The following is a 21,552-nucleotide window of genomic DNA, read 5'->3' on the forward strand; positions in this document are numbered from 1 at the left end:
GTTTCTTCCAATCCCTATTTCTCATTAATTGATGATTTTTTTCTTCATCCTTTCTCCAAAGTGATTTTACAACTGTGGATTTTAAGGACTTTAATCATAGGATGCTTGAACTTTGGATACTGGGGGGGAAAAAGCCTTAAACATTTTCAGCTTAGATTCCTCCCCCCACCCCTATCTTTGTAGATGTAAATAAAGAATGAACACTGTAGCGTTCAGGTACTTTCCCAACTGATAGTGGCCTCTCGGCGAGCTACAGATGGCATTCGTATTCTGGCTCTGCGCGTTTGTGCTCACCATGAGTTCCAGCAGCAGCTGATCTGGAACAATTTTTGAAACGGCTTATATATTTACTTTAGTTGAATCAGCTCTTGACTAATCACTTTAAAAGTAAACATGTTTGAAATCATTTGGTCTTCTTAGACAATGGCGTCCTGGCCAAAATGTAGCTTGGACTGTTTGGGAATCTAGAACCACATAGGAGAAATAATACGCGATTACTGCGTTGCACTGTGATTTTTGTGGTTACTGGTTTTAAATTGGATTTTATTAGATATATGTATAAATGCTGATTTCTTCTGCTTGCATATATTTAAGCATTTAAAGCTAAATTTTTTGGGGAATGTTCTGTGAAACACTGTGTTGTTTATTTTTCTCCATTAAGTGATATATATTTTTCTATAAACGGAGAAAGACTTTTGCTCCATCTAGGCATTCAGCTAATTTTTCCATGAAAGAGGAATTTTCTGTGTTCCATTTTGAATTCCCTTGTATAAAGGCCTTTACTTATGGGATTGTCCTGCTCAGTTCCCCCTTTGTGGTGTGCAGCTTAGTGCAGTGAATGCCCTTGTTCTTTTTGTGATTGACTTGGTATAGATATGAAGCCGATCAGCTACAGAGCTTGAGAAAGTCTGTCCGCATGGAGCTACAGGAGTTAGAGATGCAGTTAGAAGAACGGCTACTTGCTTTGGAAGACCAGCTGAGAAGTCTGCACATGTCTTCACCTTACAGACCTCAGACACACATAGTAGGTATCACTTTTGGAACATCATTACATGTTTTCTCAATGTAATGTTAATAACTCATAACTGTTAAAACTTTTACAGTGGGATGATGTCTGGGGAATCTAATGATGCCGTGTGTATTATTTGGGGGTGGTGCGACACTGGAACAGGTTGCCCAGAGAAGTTGTGGAAGCCCCATCCCTGGAGGTGTTCAAGGCCAGGTCGGATGGGACTTTGAGCAACCTGGTCTAGTGGGAGGTGTCCCTGCCCAGGGCAGGGGGGCTGGAACTAGATGATCTTTAAGGTCCCTACCAACTCAAACCATTCTATGATTATTGGGGGTAATATTTTATTATTTTCAGTCAGTGTTTCATCTTGGGGGAAAAAAGTGTGTGAATAGAGGGACTTTCTTGGTGTTAATACGTATCAATACATATCTTCTGGGGTTTTAGGTCTGAGATCTCAGACCTCTTCTGTCAGTGCTTTCTTCTTTTTCCTTGTCAGCACCTTGAATTCTCACGGATTTGGTAGGTAGTGCTTATGTCTAAAATCCTTGGGTGATGGTGGTGGTCTTTCTGGACTTTCCCTACACTGATTTTCTTGTGTAATGAGGGGAGACATACGAGAAATCCGCAGTGTTTCTCCCCCAAGAAATGGCGTGTGCTCCCCCTGTAGCTGTGCCAATCCATGGAACAAAAAAACAGGAAAATCCAGTTGTCTTCTTCAGTTTTTTCCTTCGTTGCCTTTTGTATCTGCTTCAGATGAACCGTGTGGTTCCCTGCCAAACAGTGGGAGAAGCTCTGCTCCCACAGGCACTCCCCAGAAGCACGAGATGAGGGATAAAAAAGACACTCGCATATGTTTATTGGTGGCATGGCAATATACTTTCTCTTCTTTTTCACTCAGCGGAAGGCTGTTCCTCTTTTTTTCTGCTGCAATTCTGTCATCAGCCAAACAAAAGAAGCACAGACGAAAAGTATCATATGTCCTTCCTGGGTTCCATTCCTCTTTCTTAGCCAATCCTCTGCTGAAGAAGCAGCACAGGCACAGGCCACATCTTCCTCTTCAGAGTTTTGTCATGGGAAAAAAACTGAAACCCAAGAACAGGAAAATATGGTATTACTGTGATCCCAAGCCAAACTTGCGTTCTTTGAACCATATAAATATCTTTTTATTTGTAAATCCTTTTATAGAAGAGGGCCGACTTTAAAAATGACTGAAATAAACTTTCTCCAACCAGCTTTGCTTCCTGTTTCCAAGTTTCTGCTTTTACAGAAAGTTGTCTGAGACACAGCGTGTTTATACATTAGCTTCTGACAGCTCTAAAAAAAATACTCAGTGCATTAACTTGACTTACTTTTTCAGGGTATGTATGGAAGCAGAAGTGCTGATAACCTGTCATGCCCTTCTCCGTTGAATGTCATTGAACCAGTAAGTAACTGTTGTGTGCAGGAAGGAATTTCTTTAAAAAGGTTACAGGAGATTCACTTTATGCGTAATCTTGGAAATACTTTACTCACTTGAGTAGTTCTGTTGGGAACAACTGCATTTTCCCTTAAGCCAAGTGAACCATAGGTCTAAGCAGCTGTGAAGAAGCTGTGTTTTTCAGAGAAATGCGTAGAAGTGAGATATTGTTTGTATTTAGTTGATACAGTGACTACATAGTGAGTTTTCTAGGGAAAATTATTTCTTATTTTTCTGTGCATTTTGTGCTACTGAAAACAAGTAGTTCAAAGACTGCAGAAAGGAAAGAACAAACTTGAATTGTTTTAGCAAAGAAAAACAAAATCAAGCCTTTACGTGTGTCTCTGTCAATGGCTCTGGCAGGATACATCCTTATTGCAAAAGCCAGTGGCTTGGGGAACTGCCACAATTCGTATTTATGTTGGCTTTCAAAAAAGCCCATTCCTTTTTATGATCCTCTTTGTTGCAGTCATAAAGGCAAAGCATATATTTATTTTATAGCTGTATTTGTTACATGGAGGGAATGAGTAAGTGATTGAATAAATAACAAGAAAGCATAGTTGTGTCTGTATGTGACTATTTTATACGCTTTTTCAGGACTGTTTCTTTTCTGATTCCTTAGGTCTCTGAACTTATTCGTGAGCAGTCATTTCTGAAGTCTGAACTCGGTTTAGGAGTGGGAGATCTTGGACTGGAAACTCTCCCAGCAGAGGGTACAGAGTCCGTATTCTCCCATGGAAACTCTGATTCCTCTTCAGTGTGCTCCGGTCACACAGGTAGAAAAGCTGGTGTTGGATCCTCTGAACTAACAGGGAAGTCTAAGAGTCAAAGCAAGAAGTTATACCGAGCCTCTGTTGCCTTAACACCAACACCCCCAGTGAGAGCAGGCACTGGACAGCAGGTGGGAAGCTCCGAGGAGCTTGCAGACTCCAAGCCAGAGGTGGAACACAAACTTGAAAAAGTCCCTCTTGTGCCTTCGGTTGATGAAATCCACAAAAGCGTGGAGCAGGAGGAGCTGCAGCAAGTCATACGGGAGGTGAGGAGGGAGGGGCTGAGATCTAGGATGTTTGAACAGTGTTTACTGTATCTTAAACACAGGCTATCTGTAACTCTTGGCCACTGGGATTTTCTCTTCCCTCTCTTCTGTACTATTTCTGAAGGCACAGAGCTTGTCACTAGATGTTCAAGCCACAGTTGTATTCTTGTGCAAAGCAGTAGAAGTTTTTTCAGTGATACTGATTAGCACGTAAATTAATAGCTGGTAGCTACTGTACGTCTGGGTCAGAAAGAATTTACCATCTCTACTACTCTACTACTTAAGCAGCAGTATTTCAGATTCCCAAGTGAAAATTTCTCTGTCATGTTTGCTTCCTAAAATGCCAGGTTGGAGCTAATGTGATTGATGAAATACTGTTTCTGGAACAACGCCGTAGTAAATGTTAAAAATACTTTCCCAGTCCCTCTACCTCATACCACTAAGGACTGTAGGAGTGTAAGTGAAGCAAGCTGAAGTCAGATGAGAAGTTATTTCAGACTTCAAGACTGATGTCGGACCAATGCTGTTGGATTAGTTTTATTGGCAGTCAATGAAAGCAGAGTTATTTTTCCTGTGGGCCAGGTTAAAAAACAGGACTAAAACTGCATGTTTTGTTTGTCAGTGGCATGACAGAAAGCCATACGGCAAGTTGTATAAATGGGAAAAGGAAGCAAAAGAAAGTTCTTGTTCTGAAAAGCAGTGCCTGTGAGAAAGCAGAGCGCTCTCTGCTGTGAATACAGAAGTGGGGATTGAGAACATGTGGATTTTGTTCCCTCTTCCTCAGGGGAGGGGGCCCGCTTGGGCTTTACCTGAGGGTCATTGGACCCTTAGCCTCTAGCTCGTCTTTAAAACAGATGAGAGGTGGGCCGCTCATCTCATGGTAAAGCAGGAGCTGGGATCCCAGAGGAATCGTTAGCCACACCTTCACCTCTCTGCTCTCAGTGCAGAAGGAGGCAGAGTCTAGTGGACTATCCTCTAAGGTATCCTCTTACTCATCGTCTGACCACAAGACTCTGCTGTGTCTGTCTCTGCAAAGTGGAGATGTTTTCTTGGCTGAGTCACTGTGGGCTTTGCTACGCATAGGCAATTTGCACTTGCACGGTGAGATTTGTGAAGCAGTAGAGCATTACTAAGGAGTGTTCTTGTAGAAGGTGGTGGCTGGAAGCATGTGAAGATATTTACTTTGTTTAGCTTTGGGTAACTCCATAAATAACCAGAGCTGAGAGTGCAAAGAATAATGCATAGCCACAAGCATTAACCATCAGTGAACTGCTGGTGTTAAAAGAGGGTGAAGTTTGGGAGTGATGTGAAATGGAGACCAGCTTTCAGCCTCACCATGCTGAGTAGTGCTTCGCCCCATCAATAGCCCTGTTAGAGTCAGCAAGATGAGTTACGGGAAGTGGCATTATCCCATGGAAGGAAGGGAACCGCAGTCAGCTTGTGGTGAGATACCACCAGGCCGACGACCTCATCGTTACTGTGCTTGTGATTAGGAACTGAACAGCTTCAGGCCATCACTGATCTTTACAGTCAAGCTTTGCGATGCTACAGCTTTACTCCTCTACTTTGAAAGCATAGGAATGAATGAGGGAGGGGTGTGAGCATTCAATTTTTGCATGTCTTTCCACCCCCGCCAGCCTCCTGCTGCCATCTTCTCTAAAGTAGCTAGAGTAAAGTTGGAAGGAGTCTTGGGAAAGGCCTTGTTTTGGAGATGTAATAAAATAGTCCCAGACATCCAAAATTCTCTGTCCTTCTGGTCCATTTTTTTCCTTTCATGCCTTTTGAAAGGGGTTCCTTGCCTAATACTCAGAGAAGTGCACATGAGATATTTATCATGCCCTGCACTTTGCTGCCGATTCTGAAGTGAAGCCAGGGTATTGCATTTGTATCTAGCCCTTCCATAAAAAGCTGCGTGTCAGAGGAGTGGTGTCGTGGTGGGGGGTTGCTGAAGGAGAAATGGAGAGAGGAAGGAGACAGCTGTAATCAAATGTACTGTAAAAATAGCAGAGACAATAAAGGGAGCTGAAGTCAGAGTTATTTCAGTCAGTGTTTTCTCTGAGGTTAGCCTGTGTGAAAGTTCCTTTTTAAGTTCATTAATTGGTAGCAAATAAAGATGCGTGCTTTTTGCACAGAGATTGTTCTTTGGGTTGTGTGGCACTGAGAACATTGTCATGCTGAAAGAATCCGCACTGAACTGAGAGGCTACTATTCAAAGATGAGTAGTCAGCAAATAACTGAGCTTGACTCACTTTGTAAATGTTTGAGCACACAGAGAGATTGTCCGTCAGTTTAACTTCGTTGGCAGCCTGTTTCAAATCGGCTCAGTCTCAGCAGGAGAAGTTTTTCAGATCAGAATGAAGATGCATTGGCATGAAGCACCTGGTAGTTTTTGCAGAGCCAGAATATGCTATTAAGTACTGGTCGGGAATACCTTTTGTATTTCATAAGAGCTAAAACAGAATATAAATTGAAATTTGTCTCTCTTAAGTACCCCTGTCGTTAGCAAAGGAATTCTGGTTTCGTTGTCAAAAGAGATAAATCTGGTGGGATGCATTCTTGATGACTGCACTCACAAATGTTAAACCCTCGCTTATTCCTCCCATTCTCTGCATGACCTCGTGTTGGGAAAGAAAAGTCAGGCACTGTTTCAGACTATGCCTGGGTGGGTTGTAATGCATGTGAGCTTTGACCTGCAACTATTTGCTGGCATTAAAAAAACCCATGGTGTTAACTTTTAGCATTAATGGACTAACTCCCACGGAAAAGTATTCAACAATGTGAAATGTTAAAACGCCAAACACTGGCCCTCTTGTTTTGATGAAAATACAGCCTGACCTCCACTGGAGTATCACATGAAGCACTTACTGCTTGACTCGTAGGTCACAGTGTTGCTAGGAGAGCCACCAGGCCCTCTCACCCTGCTCTCCTGCAGTTTAAAAGATGTGATAGTTTAAAAACCGTTCTGCTTAATAGTAACGCAGGTTTTGTTTTTGATAACCGTTCTCCTTTGTAAATTACATTAAATGAAGTTATACTTTAAATAAATGTATGATTTTCCTGTCAACATCTGTTTTAAGAGGCTGTAATGTATCTTTATGGGACAGAGAGATGGTCGGAAAGGGAATCTTCCCTTCTCTGTTTCCCATTCAAATCCATGTTATCTCAACATTGATCAAAAATGTCTGTCTGTTGTTCATACTTCCCTTGTGCAGGCATTGGGTTCCTCTTCTTACTATCTTGAGCATAAAAACTCACCAGCTGCTGCCATGAAGAAGTGGCATAAGAATAAAATAGGGTAGAAGATAATTCTTTTAATTATAGAAAACGTACCTCAGATCAGGAGTATGAGAACTGTGAAAGCCTCATGCCTATTTTCCATCAGTAGGTGAAGAACACTCGCCTCCAGAATTGCCACTGTGGCGCATTTCACTCTCAAAGAGTTCATTATTTAGCAGCAACACAGTATTACAGTAATGGTAATTCTTTCATAGGGAGAACGATCACTGGTTTACTGTAGTGAAACTATCTATAAATGTGGTACTGTTACGAATGCAATATTGAATATTAGTGTTGCATCAACGTAGTATATGTACCATAAATGAGTGGGTTCTCTCCTCTTTCAAATGATCAATTTTTCATTCAGCTGCTAAAAATACCGGTGGAGCATTCATTGACTGTATCTGTCTTTTGTACGGAGGAAGACTTGGCAGTGGGCTGTGCCCTCTGCAGAGTAAATGGAAGGTGCACCTTGCCCTAAATCATTTGTAATGAAAAAGGCAAACATTAGCAATTGACAGGACACACACATGGGACTGAGTCACCGCAGGAATCGATGCTGTGCTCGTCACGCAGGAATGACCTTGATGAGCCTGGAAAGGAGGGAGGACACAGTGGCAGTGAAGAGAAGCAGCGGAGGGTGGCCTTGTTGTTGTCTGGGTGGGAAGGTGAGAGGCAGAGGGCTCAAGTGATCCATCAAGGTCAAGTCAGAAATTGTTGGAAGAGCTGAGAATAGAACAGGAGCCGCCTCCCTTCCAGTCTCCACCTCGCCACGAGACTGGCTGTCATGCTAGACCATTTACTTGCTAATTTGGGAAGCTTTTATCAGTTTTCTTTGGAAAGTGAGGTTTATTTTTGTCTATTTGGCAAGGGAAGGGCACAGAATGACTGTTTGTAGCATACTTGCAGACCCAACCCGCGTGATACTGGGGAAGGACGGTGGAGAGAGCAGCATGGGGCTCTCTTATGACGGTGGCCTGCCGGGCAACCGGGATGCCGTTTCCCTGTGCCAGCATTTCTAAATCCCAAAGCCATTACTGCATTGACAGCGGTCCTAAAGTGTTGTGTGTCTGTGTGTGCATCAACATAGGCAACCTCAGGACTTAAGGCCGTCAGAAAGCCAGGTCCTGTTACAAACTGGATTTTCTTTTGTCAGTTAATCAGCAAACAGCCCAACTGGAAACCTGTTTCCCAATAACATTATAGTCTCTGAATTTCTGCTTGATGCAAAGTAGTAGTGAAACAAGGAACTTTGCCACTAATAGTTCAGGGATTGAATTGCTTGCCAGTGAGAACAAGGGATAAATAACCTGTTGCTAACGCTGCTGCCACCCTTCTGACGTTGTTGCTTAATCCTTTTGACGCACCAGGAAAAAGGGAGACTTACAAGCATAATTGCAAGATGATCATTGAGATGAAGAGAGGGCTACGCAAACATAGCAAGACCGTTGGGAAGGCTGGGTCTGAGTAAATATTATTCCGTGGTATTGGTGGGGCATCAGAACATGAAGGGATTTGTTACTGGCAAAACCGGGATTAGGAACTGGGGCTTTTTTTCTGGCATTGAGTCTCATGTTCATTACCACTACTCAGGTGCTTGAAAACTAATTTGAAGTGACACGACACTATGAACAGTATTTTTTTAGTCTAAGATGAGTCATTTGTGCCAGGAAAGTATTTGTCCTTTTCATAAGAAAAAGACACATTGCTGGGCTGATGAGTGCTTCTGTGAGTGACCTGGGCGGCCGGGCTCTGGCTCTTACTCCCCTGCACTCTCACCATCGTCATCCTCCCCTGTCCTTGGAACCACATCAGACTTGTTAGCACTTCCCCAAGTGATGACCATCCAAAAAATTAGTTGGTGCCAAAAATTTCTCGGACTTGCGAGCAATCCGTATTATTTTTCTTGATTATGCCCTGCTCCTTTCCAGCATGATAGGCTGTTGTGGGACTGGGGTTTGCCTCCTTTTCTCCTTTTCCTTTACTGTAGCCATCAATGCTCTGTTCTTTCTTTGTTCTAGCCTCAACCACACTCAGGTGCCTGCTAGTAGTAACTCCTGGGTTTATGTAAAACCTAATGCTTTGTCACAATCCTGTGAAAAATAGCCATTGCTGGCATAGATCATATCCCAGGGGCCAACTGCTGATGGGAGCAACAGTTGGAAGTTCTCTGTCTTTGCTGCTGAAAGGATGTAATTAGGATTTGTCTCCTTTTGATTTGGATGAAGACAGCAGCTCATGTTCATAGATTTGGACCTTTCCTACTGCGTAATCCATTTGGGAGGCAGATCAGTCCTCCTTCCTTTTCAAGAGATAATGACTAATGTCAAAAGGCGCTGCATTTGGGGTGCTTTTGATGTGTATATTCTGAAACGCCATTTTCAGAACTTTAGCATAGTTGAAATGTATTTTTTCTTAACATAAAGCCAGTAATCCTAACAGTAAAACACAGATATATTTGCCATCTGGAAAAATAAAAGTACTTTGGTTTGCATTTATACGATTTGCAAGAACTTTAAAATTACTTACAGTTATTTTTCCAAGAGAAACCCTCTTATATTTTTCCATTTGCATTTTTTGGAAGTTGACTTTTTTGGTATTGTACATTTTTATATGTCAATAATGTCAAACATATCTGCAATATCATTTAGTTTTATCCGTTGGTTATATAACTTACCGACCTTAAAACTTTGGCTAATCCCTTTCAGATCAAGGAATCTATTGTTGGTGAAATAAGACGAGAAATAGTAAGTGGATTGTTAGCAGCTGTATCACCCCAAAGCAGATCTGCGACGGCAAAACAAGATACACAGCCCTGAAACAGGTACTGCAGGTAATCTTTGGCAAACTGCCACAACCGGATTTTATTATTTTTTTTTGTCATGTGAAATACCATTGTTAACTTAAACCTTGCTTTGTTTGCATTTTCTCCTTGAAACCTAAGTGATCAAAGTGGAATACAGAGGATACTGACAGTCCTGGATAGCTTTGGAAAATCACCTGGTTTGTAGTTTGGCCCGTTCTGTTGCCAGCTTTCATGCAGTGGTCCTTGATTTTTGGTTTTGGTGTGCTCTGTAGTTTGCCTGCCTTAGTTATGAATATTACCAAAATACATGTTTAAGCGTAACGAGCAGACTTCTGAAAATCTAATTTAGGTATTCATCTTGCTTTTTGTTTTCTGTAAGGTTGGATGTAGTCCGAAATGCTGTGGGATTCTGCTTTGGGCGGCGTACACTGGCAAAAGTGTCAAGTTATTTTTGCTTCAGGAGATGTTAAAGCTGCTGAGATAGGCTACTGTATTTGACGCTTGGTTCTATGATGTGTTCCTTTCCTTGAGTTCGTCTATAAAGACTTAGACACTTTAACTACTTCATTACTTTCCTTAAAGCATCAACAAAACTGTGGCTCTCTGAAAGGTTTTGTATTTATTTGTATGTCCCTGTTGTAAATTTTTATGTAGCTAGTTTCTTTGTTTAATGATGCATCATGAAACTTGAAGATTTCCAGATATAACCAATTTATAAATAACACACATGCGTTAAGCCTAGCTTTTTTAAAAAAAAAAAAAAAAAAAAAAACACACAACAAAAAACCCCCCCAAAACACTGACCTCTATGAGGTATTTATTGTGCAATAACTGATCCACTTTAAGAGCTTGAAACAACCAATAATGGTTTCCACTGCTGTTACTTAGTGCCACTTCAAAAGAAGGAAAAAATCCTGATGTAAAAATTGCTCGTAATTCTTGGGGTGGTTACTGTTAGCAGAGTGGTAGAATGACATGAGGTTACTTAAAACTACTTAAAGTTCTGACACTGAAAGCCTTATCTTTGTGTAGAGGACAACTTTTAACTAATTTTATTTGCTTCCTTACTGTTTGCCCATCCCTCTATAGAAAAGTGCCTTATTTTAAGCAGTGTTTTTTGTCTTTGTATTGACTGCTCTCAGTCATACCAAGAGAAGTTCTCTTCTGCTTCATATTAACCAAAATGCAATAAAAGTACTGATTTTTTGAAAGCAATTGGGATGTGCAAGTTGGAATGGGTGAACGACCTTGCGTGTATTATGGGGAAATGGAAAAAATCTCTTTTCCTTCCCCATCCCTCACTTGAGTGTATTTTCAGTTAGCCTGGTGAACATGCGTTTGTTCCAATGGAGCAAATTGGAAGTCATTGGATGTTTTATGTGGTCAAATAGACATTTAGTGGATATGTAATATCCCATTTTGCTGTGCTTGGAATCTCTTGACTCCTTTGCCATTTCCATCTACTAAAACTCTTTACACTATGTCAAGGTCTTTAATCAAAAATAGTTTCCAATATAGCAATATTATATAAAAAAAGTTTATAAGATTTTAATTTGTGTTAGGAAGACACACAAGGGCTGATTTCTTAAAAAAAAAAAAAAAGGTGTATATTAAACCAATAAAGTATTTATTTTGCCTATAATCTGTGTCAGTGTTTTTCATTGTGCATGGTTTACTCTTAAGCAAAGTAAGTAACATAGATTTGATCAAATGGTACACGGAATGGAGAACAGCAGGCAAGCTCAGGACTTGGGTTTCCAAAAGCTTTCAGATGTTCCGGGGACCCCTATATGCTTAGGAAATGGGAGAGAGAAATTTGAGAGAAATGTTGGCACTTAAAACCAAACTCTTAAAGTTGTTGGCTCCTGTTGCGGCTCCAAGAATTTGGTTGGGCTTGACCTCTCCTCAGAGCTTGTCCTTGTGAGTAGAGCCAGAGCTTTCTTGAAAACCTTATCCTACGTATTTAAAAGTTGAAATATAAACTCCGACAGCACTTATGTCCAGCAGTCCATATGAGGTGGTAAGCTGCCGTAGGTTTCTGCTTTCCTTTGCAACTTGCGTGAGTACACAGTTCCACCCTAGAATGCCCCTGGGGAGTAACCGGGCAGAACTGAGTGCCCGCAACCTTCCTTCGCAGACACGCGAACCCAAAATCTTCTCCAACTGTCCCCCAGCCAGATTAATTAGCACACTCGACTGATAACGTAGGTCCTGTGCCCGTGTACAACTCAAAGTGAAATTGCAAGAAAGGTGGCAACTTTGGCACTCGAGGAGCGACAGAGGAAAGCAGTGGAGGAGCCGGCGGCCGTCGAGCGGCGGCTGCCAGCGGCGTCCTGCGCGGGTGCGGCAGCCTGGCTCCTCGCCGCTCCGGCCAGAAAAGTCACTCGGAGGTAACATCCTGCAGCGTCTGGGCTGTCTCAGCTTGTAGCGTGTAAGAACATTTGATCTCAGCAGTGCAGAGCCTAATGTTTAATATATCCTGAGAAACAAAAAATGGTGCCAATTTTTCATCCAGCTGATGGAAGGCAGATTTGTGGAGTTCTGGCATAATTTAAAATAAAGACATTTCAAAATGACATTTCTAAAAACTGTACTGAAACTAATGAATATACAAGCACCTATTTTTCCATAAGCCTTATAACAGATTTTTGGCATTCTTAAAGACTCTTCCAGCTAATATTTTCTGAGTGACATTTATCTAGATGTAAGAAGGTCTATAAACTCCTGTTTGAAAAAAATAAACGGTCGTGCACTGCTGTCACATGAGTTAAGCTGAGCTGGTATCAACCTCTATTGACAGTGCTGCTTGTGCCTTAGGAACAACTGTCATTATTATTGGACACACACCTAACCTGGGTGGCTTGACCTTTAGTAATGTTAATTCAGCTGTAATGATTTTCTGAGCGTGGACGGTTTTTCTTTTGTTTAATGATTGAAACTGCTGCTTTCCTTGCAAATTAGAGTTGTCTTTTTGTTCTGCCAGACTGCGATTTGATATGAATTCTGTGCAGATTAAAAAAGCTTTATTAGTGGCTGATAAATATTTGTCAATCAAAATTTGCTGTGAATAAAGCCAGCAGTAATGCCAGAGATATTTTGGATGCTTTTCTAAACTTCACTGTAGTAGTGTTCTTTGTGTCTGCCAGTTGGCTGCAGGAGTATAAAACCAAGGGCCTTATTTTTGGCCTTGGATTTTTGCAAAGCTTTTGACACCGTTTCCCACAGCATTCTCCTGGAGAAACTGGCTGCTCATGGCCTGGACAGGTGTACTCTTCGCTGGGTAAAAAACTGGCTGGATGGCCGTGCCCAGAGAGTGGTGGTAAATGGAGTTAAATCCAGTTGGTGTCTGGTCACAAGTGGTGTCCCCCAGGGCTCGGTGCTGGGGCCGGTTCTCTTTAATATCTTTATCAATGATCTGGATGAAGGGATTGAATGCACCCTCAGTAAGTTCGCAGATGACACTACACTGGGCGGGCGTGTTGATCTGCTTGAGGGTAGGTTGGCTCTGCAGAGGGATCTGGACAGGCTGGACCGATGGGCTGAGGTCAATGGTATGAGATTCAACAAGGCCAAGTGCCGGGTCCTGCACTTGGGACACAACAACCCCATGCAGCGCCACAGGATTGGGGCAGAGTGGCTCGAAAGCAGCTTGACAGAAAAGGACCTGGGGGTGTTGGTTGACAGCCGGCTGAATATGAGCCAGCAGTGTGCCCAGGTGGCCAAGAAGGCCAACAGCATCCTAGCCTGTATCAGGAATAGTGTGGTGAGCCGGACTAGGGAAGTGATCATCCCCCTGTACTCGGCACTGGTGAGGCCCCACCTCGAGTACTGCGTTCAGTTTTGGGCCCCTCGCTACAAGAGGGACATTGAGGTGTTGGAGCGTGTCCAGAGAAGGGCTACAAAGCTGGTGAGGGGTCTGGAGGACAAACCTTATGAAGAACGACTGAGGGAGCTGGGGTTGTTTAGCCTGGAGAAGAGGAGGCTGAGGGGAGACCTCATCACCCTCTACAACTACCTGAAAGGAGGTTGTAGAGAGATGGGGGCTGACCTCTTCTCCCTGGTGACAAGTGATAGGACGAGAGGAAACGGGTTCAAGTTACGTCAGGGGAGGTTTAGATTGGATATTAGGAAACATTTTTTCACTGAAAGGGTTATTAAACATTGGAATAGGCTGCCCAGGGAGGTGGTGGATTCACCATCCCTGGAGGTGTTTAAAAACAGGGTAGATGGGGCACTTAGGGACATGGTTTAGAAGTGGCTCTTGTCAGGGTAGGTTAAAGGTTGGACTCGATGATCTTAAATGTCCCTTCCAACCTCAGCAATTCTATGATTCTATGATTCTATGATTCTATGATTTTGGAAACCCTAAGAGCGAGCTGTTTTCTGTGGGTACAGCACAGCTACATCCCTGTTGGTAGCAAAACAGACTTGTCTTTGCCCTGCTGCAGAGCAGTATGTGCTTATGGGACAGCCCAAATCAGGCAGAGGTTTGGGGGCCTCGTACTTGGATTTTCTTTATTTTTTTTAAAGGTGAGTAAAAGCACGTTTCTAGCCCCCATTGTTGCAGCAGAAAGCTTCAAAAATGACCCCTGCTGAGATGATGTGGAGACATCTAAGCATTCGGCAGCTGGAGGCAATGGCTGGAAAGGCAGGAGCAGCCCCCGGCTTCGCTTGGGTTAGTGCTGCGATGCCCATGAGATGCTGCTGCCGCTCGCCCACAGTGCCATGAGTGTGCCCTGAAAAGGAAAGGACCAAGTATGTCCATGGACCCAGCTACGTGACCAGGGGTGAGTACGCAGCAGGAGAGGCCCCTGCTGCCAGCAGTGTCTGCAACTCTGTTTGGAGAGAGGACTCAAAGTGCCCCTGCCCCTCCTGAAGGAACTGATGGGCACTTGAAGTTCTTTCAGGCACTTTTGCTGACCACAGAGGGAAGGCTGCCCTGCATCTTCTGCTTCTTCTCAAGTTGCGTGGCGGGCAAGCCCTTGACAGCCTGCTTCTAGAAGGCAAGTGATGCCCAAGATGCTTCAAGCTATGCATCTCCTAAGGACCGGTTTGCTCTGATTGCTGTCTCTTTTAAGGTAAGAATTTAAAGCCTTGCTGATACAGTGCAACCACTGATGCTCTACTGAGTCTTGAGGGGCAGTGTTTGTGCTGCCTTTGGATTCTGCGTGACCAAATGGCTTACACTTGAAATACAGCATAGGCCAGAACACTTCAATTTGGTTGTTCCACAGATGAATCTCTTTCAATGAAACTGGCCACAGGAAGATACTAATTAGGGAGACGGAAGAAGAGCCCAATTTGGTAACTGGAGTAATTCAAGACATGACTAGCAGTGTAAAACAAAATCATGCCTGAACTACTGGAGCATTTCTCTTTTGGAGGGTTTTTTTTTTCAATAGGAAACAAACCCAAAACTCTGAAACTTGGATGATGTCATAAAACAGAGTAACTGCTGGTTAGATGGCTTCAGTCCAATGCAACACTTTCTTCTGAATTATGATAATGCCAAAATAATACATGATTTGATTTTCAAGAAAAACAAGAAACTCGTATTATTAACTTGGCGTAATGCAAATTTACTTTAATATTTCCTATGTCATTTTAGATGTGATGGTAATCCTTCATATTCATGCCGTAGAATAATAATGATCGAGATTGTTATAACAAAAGTTGTAACAATAAGAGACAAGAATTTTATTTTTTTTTTAAAAGAAACAAAATCACTTGGTGATTCCAAGTAGCTTGTGTATCGGGCAATTCGGCATAGATGCTTCCCGAGTGATGGTGAATATTATATATGGAAACATATTTCTCTTTTTTTGACAGGATGAAAGGGGAAAGCACGGACAATTGTTAAGTAATTAAATGGTAGCAATGAGGAAGCAGCAGAATGAAATGCAAGAACTGCCTCAGTGAGCAAGTAGCTGTTTTGCTTACCGTGAAGTCTTTGGTACAGACACCTGCTTTCAAGGGTATTTTTCATTTGTGAGTCTTTGTATAATAATGTAGAGTTTCTCATTTTTTATTTTCTGAAGTAGTCTTGTTTTCTGTCTGTTATTTGCAACAACATATTAGGGAGTTTTAGAGTCAATTTTTTAAGAAAAGATGTACAAAAATATTTCTCTTTAGTTTTGTGTGTTCAGCTCTAGTTTTACATTTTGTTTTTAAAGTATCGCGAGGACAAGGGAAGTGATTTTGAAGGGCAATGTCCTGTACTAAAGATTGAACAATGCAGGTTTTAAATATGTACTTAATAAATTAGGTATCGTTACTATTGGGGGGGGCGGGGTGAGGTGCAGGAAAATTAACACCTGGACATATTTTTGCACTGGCATAAGTATGGAATGAAAGCTCGGCAAAGGGATTCATTGTTCCTGCTTTGGCAGGGGGGTTGGACTAGATGATCTCCAGAGGTCCTTTCCAGCTCCTGCCATTCTGTGATTCTGTGATTCTTAAGTAGAAGGAGCGTAGCAGTGCGGGCTCACAAAACGCTTGGAGTTCTGTTGCAGTTGGTAACATCAGAGCAGCCACAGCAGAGGAGACCAAAGGTCCAGCCCCTTCCATACCTTCACCCCTACAGTGGCCAACAGCAAATGCTGCTCTTTGGGAAGAGCGTAGCCCCAGGGGAGCGTGGGGAGCATTTCTGTCCTCCCGTGCTCACCAGGTGGTGGCTCTGGGATTTCCTGGCCAGCGGTGCTATCCTTGAGGGATTTATTTTCCATGAATGTATCTAATTGCTTTTCTAGCTCTTGTAATGTTTTGGTGTCCAGAGCATCCTGTGGCGATGAGTTCCGCAATTTAAGGACAGCCTGCATGGAGAAGGTTTTTTTGTTTGGACTAATCCCTGACAAATTTTGCATGATGCCTTCTAGCTCTGCTGCTGCTTTCAGGCCCCATGGGGCTGCAGAGAGGGCACAGCCCGAATTGGGGTACCTTCAGCTCCTGGCATGTCCCTACTCACGGAGGAGACACGTTCCTGCTGCTCCCAACAACTTTTATAGCCCAGTTGGTGACTTTCCATTTTTAGCCTGGTAGAGTGTGTTTGTACACTGAGTTTTCTAACTCAGACTCTGAAACTGTAGAAGTTCATTCCTTGTTCAGATTCTTTGTGGTCTGTATCTTAACTTTTGCATTCAAAAAAAATTACAGTAGAAACTCAATTTTATATTTAAATTGTTTAATTCTATGGTATAATCAGTCAATTTTTGCATTAAAGATTTAATATGGAAATAATATAATGTCATTCTGAACTCTAAGTAAACTGCCAACAGTAGTTAAGTTTATTGAAAAATGTATTAGATTTACCCTCTTCTTGGTAAGGAAGCAAATTCCAGCATGACTTCCTGCTGAAATACCTCCCTAAAACTGGTACCAGAATTTTGATTTCTGCACTATTGAACTATAGCCCACACTAGACGTGGATCTTTTCACTGTCTAATCAGGTTATGTCCCATTAATCCAGCTCATTTCCTGTGTTTTGGATGTGTTTTGGATGTGTCTATTCTATAGATGGTAGTGGATAGCACCTACCAGTAAATGTCTGTACATTACTTGACAGTCTGGAGAGCTGCAAGTCCCAGAGGAAGACTTCATGGATAATACCAGTTTTTATGGCCTCAGATGAAGGTAACTTTAAACTGCTTATGATTAAAATTATACTGCTAAGGAACGATTATCTCAACTGAAGGTTTGTGTAAATAGAAATAGCTGTATTTTTTCTTATCTAGTCTTTATGAATCCATGTCTGTGGTTAGTACGTAAGCATGTCCAAGCCTGCTGTTTGGTGGATGAGTATGGCAATGGAAGTTCGGGTTAGTTGGTTCGTAGGCCAACAGCTCTCGCTGAATGTCCCACCTACTCTGCTGCTGCTCAACAAGACTTTCTGTTCTTCTTCTTGACCTGCCTGCAGCAGCGCTCAACTGCTCACGAGACAGCCATGATCCACTCTACTTTCTCCCACCCTTGCAGATTTTAAATTCTTTGCATTTTCTGCATATAAATAGCAAACTGTGTTTCCAGCAGTTGAGTGGGAGCCGCCCTCCTTGCAACGCCTGTATTTAGCTGTTCTGAAAGGAAACTTTCAGGGTCATTTTGAATATGTCATTGTTTAGTCTTGGAAGGCTTGCATGTGATTTTAGCACCTATGAGCAATGCCCGGTGTAGAGCACCAAGAGGAAAACCTGTCCATGAACAGGTATGGTGCGGACAGCAAAGACTGTGTCCAGCATTCATGACCAACACCAAGGGCTGCGAAACTGGTGCCTCTGTATGGATGAAGGCAGTGAAAAGATTGTTTGTCGTTTTGTTAGAAAAGGGCAGAATGAAGTGGCACACTAAAGTCCACTTTGGCTGTCGCAGAAAGCAGCCAGGAAGCAAAATGCTCTGCAGTGGTTCTTCCCCCGATGCTGCTGGGGAGATGCTGAGGAGAGGAGAGGTCCCCATCGGAGAGCCTGAGGAAAGCATGGACCAACACATCTTTGCAAATGTTCTCACATATCAGTGGCTATAATGGGACAATGGGAATTAAAATTATTACCTAAGAGACATGCTGGAAGGAGTACCACTTCCTTTGCTCTGCGAAGGCAGCCTGGTGGATCAGAGAACTGTAACCAAGTGCTTCCCTGCATCTGCACTGGTGAAATTAGGAGCAAAAGTCCTAAGTAGGTTGGCTTCACAAGCAGCTCCAGCTCTCTCCTCTCCTTGCCAGGCTGATGTTGCAGTAGTCCCTGACCACAGCGGAGAAGCTGAGGCCAATCACAGCCACAACAGAAATTGTGTAAGGAGGGTGCAGAGCAGACACCCTTGAATTCCCTTCCCAGCAGCCTCTGTCTTTGGCTGGGGTAAAAAAAAAAAAAAAAAAAAACAACAAAAAAACCTCCCCTAACACAACAGGGAAAATATCTCAAGCGGGAACTTTGTCGTGAACACTCTGATGGCTCATCACTGCAGTAAGATATATTAAAAGGCAGCGCTTCTTACCACAACCTAGTGAATGACATAGGAAGGAAAGATCATAGACAAGTTATTCTTATTTTTCCTTCCATGATAGTTTTAGCTGAATCATGAAGGAATTTGAAACATTGTGGGGAGTGCACTAAAAACAGAAGATGAGCTAAAAGGATTTGGCAGTACTTAAATGCATTTCAGCTCTTCCCCAGACTATGATGCAGTCTATAGAAAATGCAAGCACACTTTGCCTGGAGACATCTAGTGCTGCAAATTAGGTGTAAGAGTGAGCTGATGTAGTAATCCTGAAATGCTATATCCGAGTGCGCTCTGAAATATGCCTCTTATACTATTTTAAAAATACTTTTCCTGTTATAGTGCGTGTGAAGATTGCTGGGCAGCCAGCTCCAAATAGGCACAGAGAGGAGAGCTGCAGAGGCAAGTTATCTCCACATCTCATCGTCCGAGGCATAGCAGTGCCATTAAGGATTTCTCCTTGTGTCTTGTCCTGTCCTGTCATCTGGCTCCCTTCTGAACCGGCCAAGAAGTGGTTTTGTTGGTTTGTTTCTTCATGTGATTGTTGAGCTTTTTTCTCAGATACCGTTGCTAGCAATGACTTTGAGACGTGATTCCTTTAGACAGCAATGTCTGGCAATCTCGAGCTGAAACACACCTCTATAATCCTTTGAGCTTTTAATGTTTTGATATTTTTTCACTATCTGAATGTGTTTTTTCAACTGATTTTACCATGAACATAAGAAATTTTAAGCCTCTGTAATGAGAATTATAGCTCCCGTAATACAGTAACATACACTGTAATTGTAGCATAATTTAATGTGTGAAGTTTCATAGACAGCTATAATAGATATTCTATGGTGAACAGTTTTTTCATAGAGAAACCTGATGTTTAAAATATACTATTTATTAATACATATAATAGCAAAACTGCTGGAAAACATTTTTCTCACGTTATCAGGGACTGAGAAAAGAAAAGTTATTTTCTTTCAAGTACGAAAATTTATCAGAGAAAAGCCACAACTTCAGATCCCTGTGTATGTCCTCCCCCCCAGGTGTATCCCTGTGTATATATCTGCTATGCCTGAAGCTGCCATTGAAGTTAATGGCACGTCTGTTCATGAAGGTCTTTTGAAATTGGATAATTAGACTGTCCTGAAAGCAACTCTCTAATTGTCCTTAGTGAAAGCGGCGTGTGCCTCTCTTACTTTTTTGTCTCAGACTCTTAGTTGTACCAGCAGAACTCCTGCAATTGTGCTCAAGCTCTAATTGTCTGTGGAAGACTATAAGGAAAATAATTATTCATCTTTGTAAGAATAATGAAGGCTTAAAAATGATTGTACGAAACACTGAACATCACTGTTCTGTGCACCTCTTCCACTTGCTGTGGTAAATAAAACTGAGCATTTCACCTTAGCGCTGAAAATATTCAGGACTCAACCTGAGAGGGCCCAGGATAACCTGATGTTGGGCCCTGCTTTGTGCAGCCTATGGGACCAGGTATCTCCAGAAGTCCCCTCCAAGTGGGACTCTTCTCTGGTCCTACAATTCTAAGATAGTGCCACCTAAACTATCACAATAAATTTAATAGGAAAATTGCCAGCTACTAGCTGTCAGCTGGGAACCACTATGGTACACAGTAGTTTTGATTTGGACGAGGAGGGACATTTCAGCCCTCGTTGAGAGTTATTTTTGGTCATGGACTCAACTTGGTCTTTAAATTTTAGATTATTCTTATCTCCTGAGCTTTATCACGTTCTTCATAAACCATCTAGCTGGTGTGCTTGCCTCTGTACAGAAGTACCCTGGTATTCCGATAATAGGTTAATATTTTTCGTTTGTATAAATCAAAGCCAAACAAATATTCCATCTCCGACTTGCTTGTTTATTCTGCTGTGTATGGCCTGTGCATTGTTCTTAGCTGTGATCCCCACTCCTTCCCTGCCTCCTCCACTGGCGCAGGTGGGAAAATATGCAGTGACTCTGAGTAAACCTGTGAAAATCCTTAGTGCTTTCAGTGGCCTGAACAAGAAACACATTTTCAAATTCCTCTGAGTTTTGGTGACATCCACCTTCAGCTCTGAATTCAGCTGCTTCTATGTTTCCTCACTGCAGCCTGTCAGAAGCAGACTCAACTTATTACTCCTCTCTGTGAATTTCATCTGTTTGCTCTTCCTTCTGGCTGGTTGTGTTTCCCTTCCCTGTTGAGAGAAAGCCCTCCAAAAAGCTGGCGAAAATGCACTTTGTCCCTGCAGGTAGCCTCATCCTTGTGATAGCCTGGGCCAGTCTGGGGTTTCCTGCTGTACCTCATTTTCCCTTTCTTCCCAATTTGTGGTAGCATGTAACAGGAGATTGGCCTGATGCTCTTCAGTACCTGAAGGGGACCTACAGGAAAGCTGGGGAGGGGCTGTTTGCAAGGGCATGTAGCGATAGGACAAGGGGCAATGGTTTTAAACTAGAGCAGGGTAGGTTTAGATTAGACATTAGGAAGACGTTCTTTACAATGAGGGTGGTGAGACACTGGCACAGGTTGCCCAGAGAGGTGGTGGAGGCCCCATCCCTGGAGACATTCGAGGCCAGGCTTGATGAGGCTCTGAGCAACCTGATCTAGTTGAAGATGTCCCTGCTTACTGCAGGGGGGTTGGACTAGATGACCTTTAGAGGTCCCTTCCAACCCAACACATTCTATGATTCTATGATTCTGTGATTCTGTGATTAGAGATAAGCTTTCAGCATACCCCTTTCAACTGGTTCTAGGGCATCCCCCCACCTGGGGATGCAATTTTGGCATCAAGCACACCTTTGTTGCAGGAGCTCTGCTCTCCTGCTTGGCAGCAGTCAGGTGCTCTAAGCACCAAGTCAGTGGCTGCTGTGTATCATTTCATACATGTCTTTTGAATTAATAAAAAGCAGAAATCAATTATATTTGCCAAAAGGTACTATTGGTATGATTGACCAAATTCTTTTCCTAGTCTTGGAAGAAAGCACAGATTTTGTACCCCAAA

The 21,552-nt window shown here is 42.6% G+C and overlaps 1 protein-coding gene across 9 annotated transcripts in view; it reads left to right on the top strand.

Annotated features, from left to right (window-relative positions):
• ITPRID2 (ITPR interacting domain containing 2) overlaps positions 1-11,225 on the top strand; it is a 44,998-nt gene extending 33,773 nt beyond the window's left edge. For 2 of the 9 annotated variants that reach the window (XM_054208941.1, XM_054208940.1), the window contains exons 15-18: positions 874-1,024; positions 2,367-2,432; positions 3,088-3,501; positions 9,486-11,225. In XM_054208941.1, the coding sequence (XP_054064916.1) occupies positions 874-1,024; positions 2,367-2,432; positions 3,088-3,501; positions 9,486-9,596 (742 nt within the window). In that variant the 3' untranslated portion in view covers positions 9,597-11,225. The remainder of the gene's footprint in view (positions 1-873; positions 1,025-2,366; positions 2,433-3,087; positions 3,502-9,485) is intronic. The other 7 variants (XR_008467706.1, XR_008467707.1, XR_008467705.1 and 4 more) reach the window with 7 other exon arrangements.
• Positions 11,226-21,552: the final 10,327 nt, after the last annotated feature.

Source organism: Rissa tridactyla, chromosome 7 (assembly GCF_028500815.1).
Source record: "Rissa tridactyla isolate bRisTri1 chromosome 7, bRisTri1.patW.cur.20221130, whole genome shotgun sequence".
In the NCBI taxonomy this organism is placed as follows: domain Eukaryota; kingdom Metazoa; phylum Chordata; class Aves; order Charadriiformes; family Laridae; genus Rissa; species Rissa tridactyla.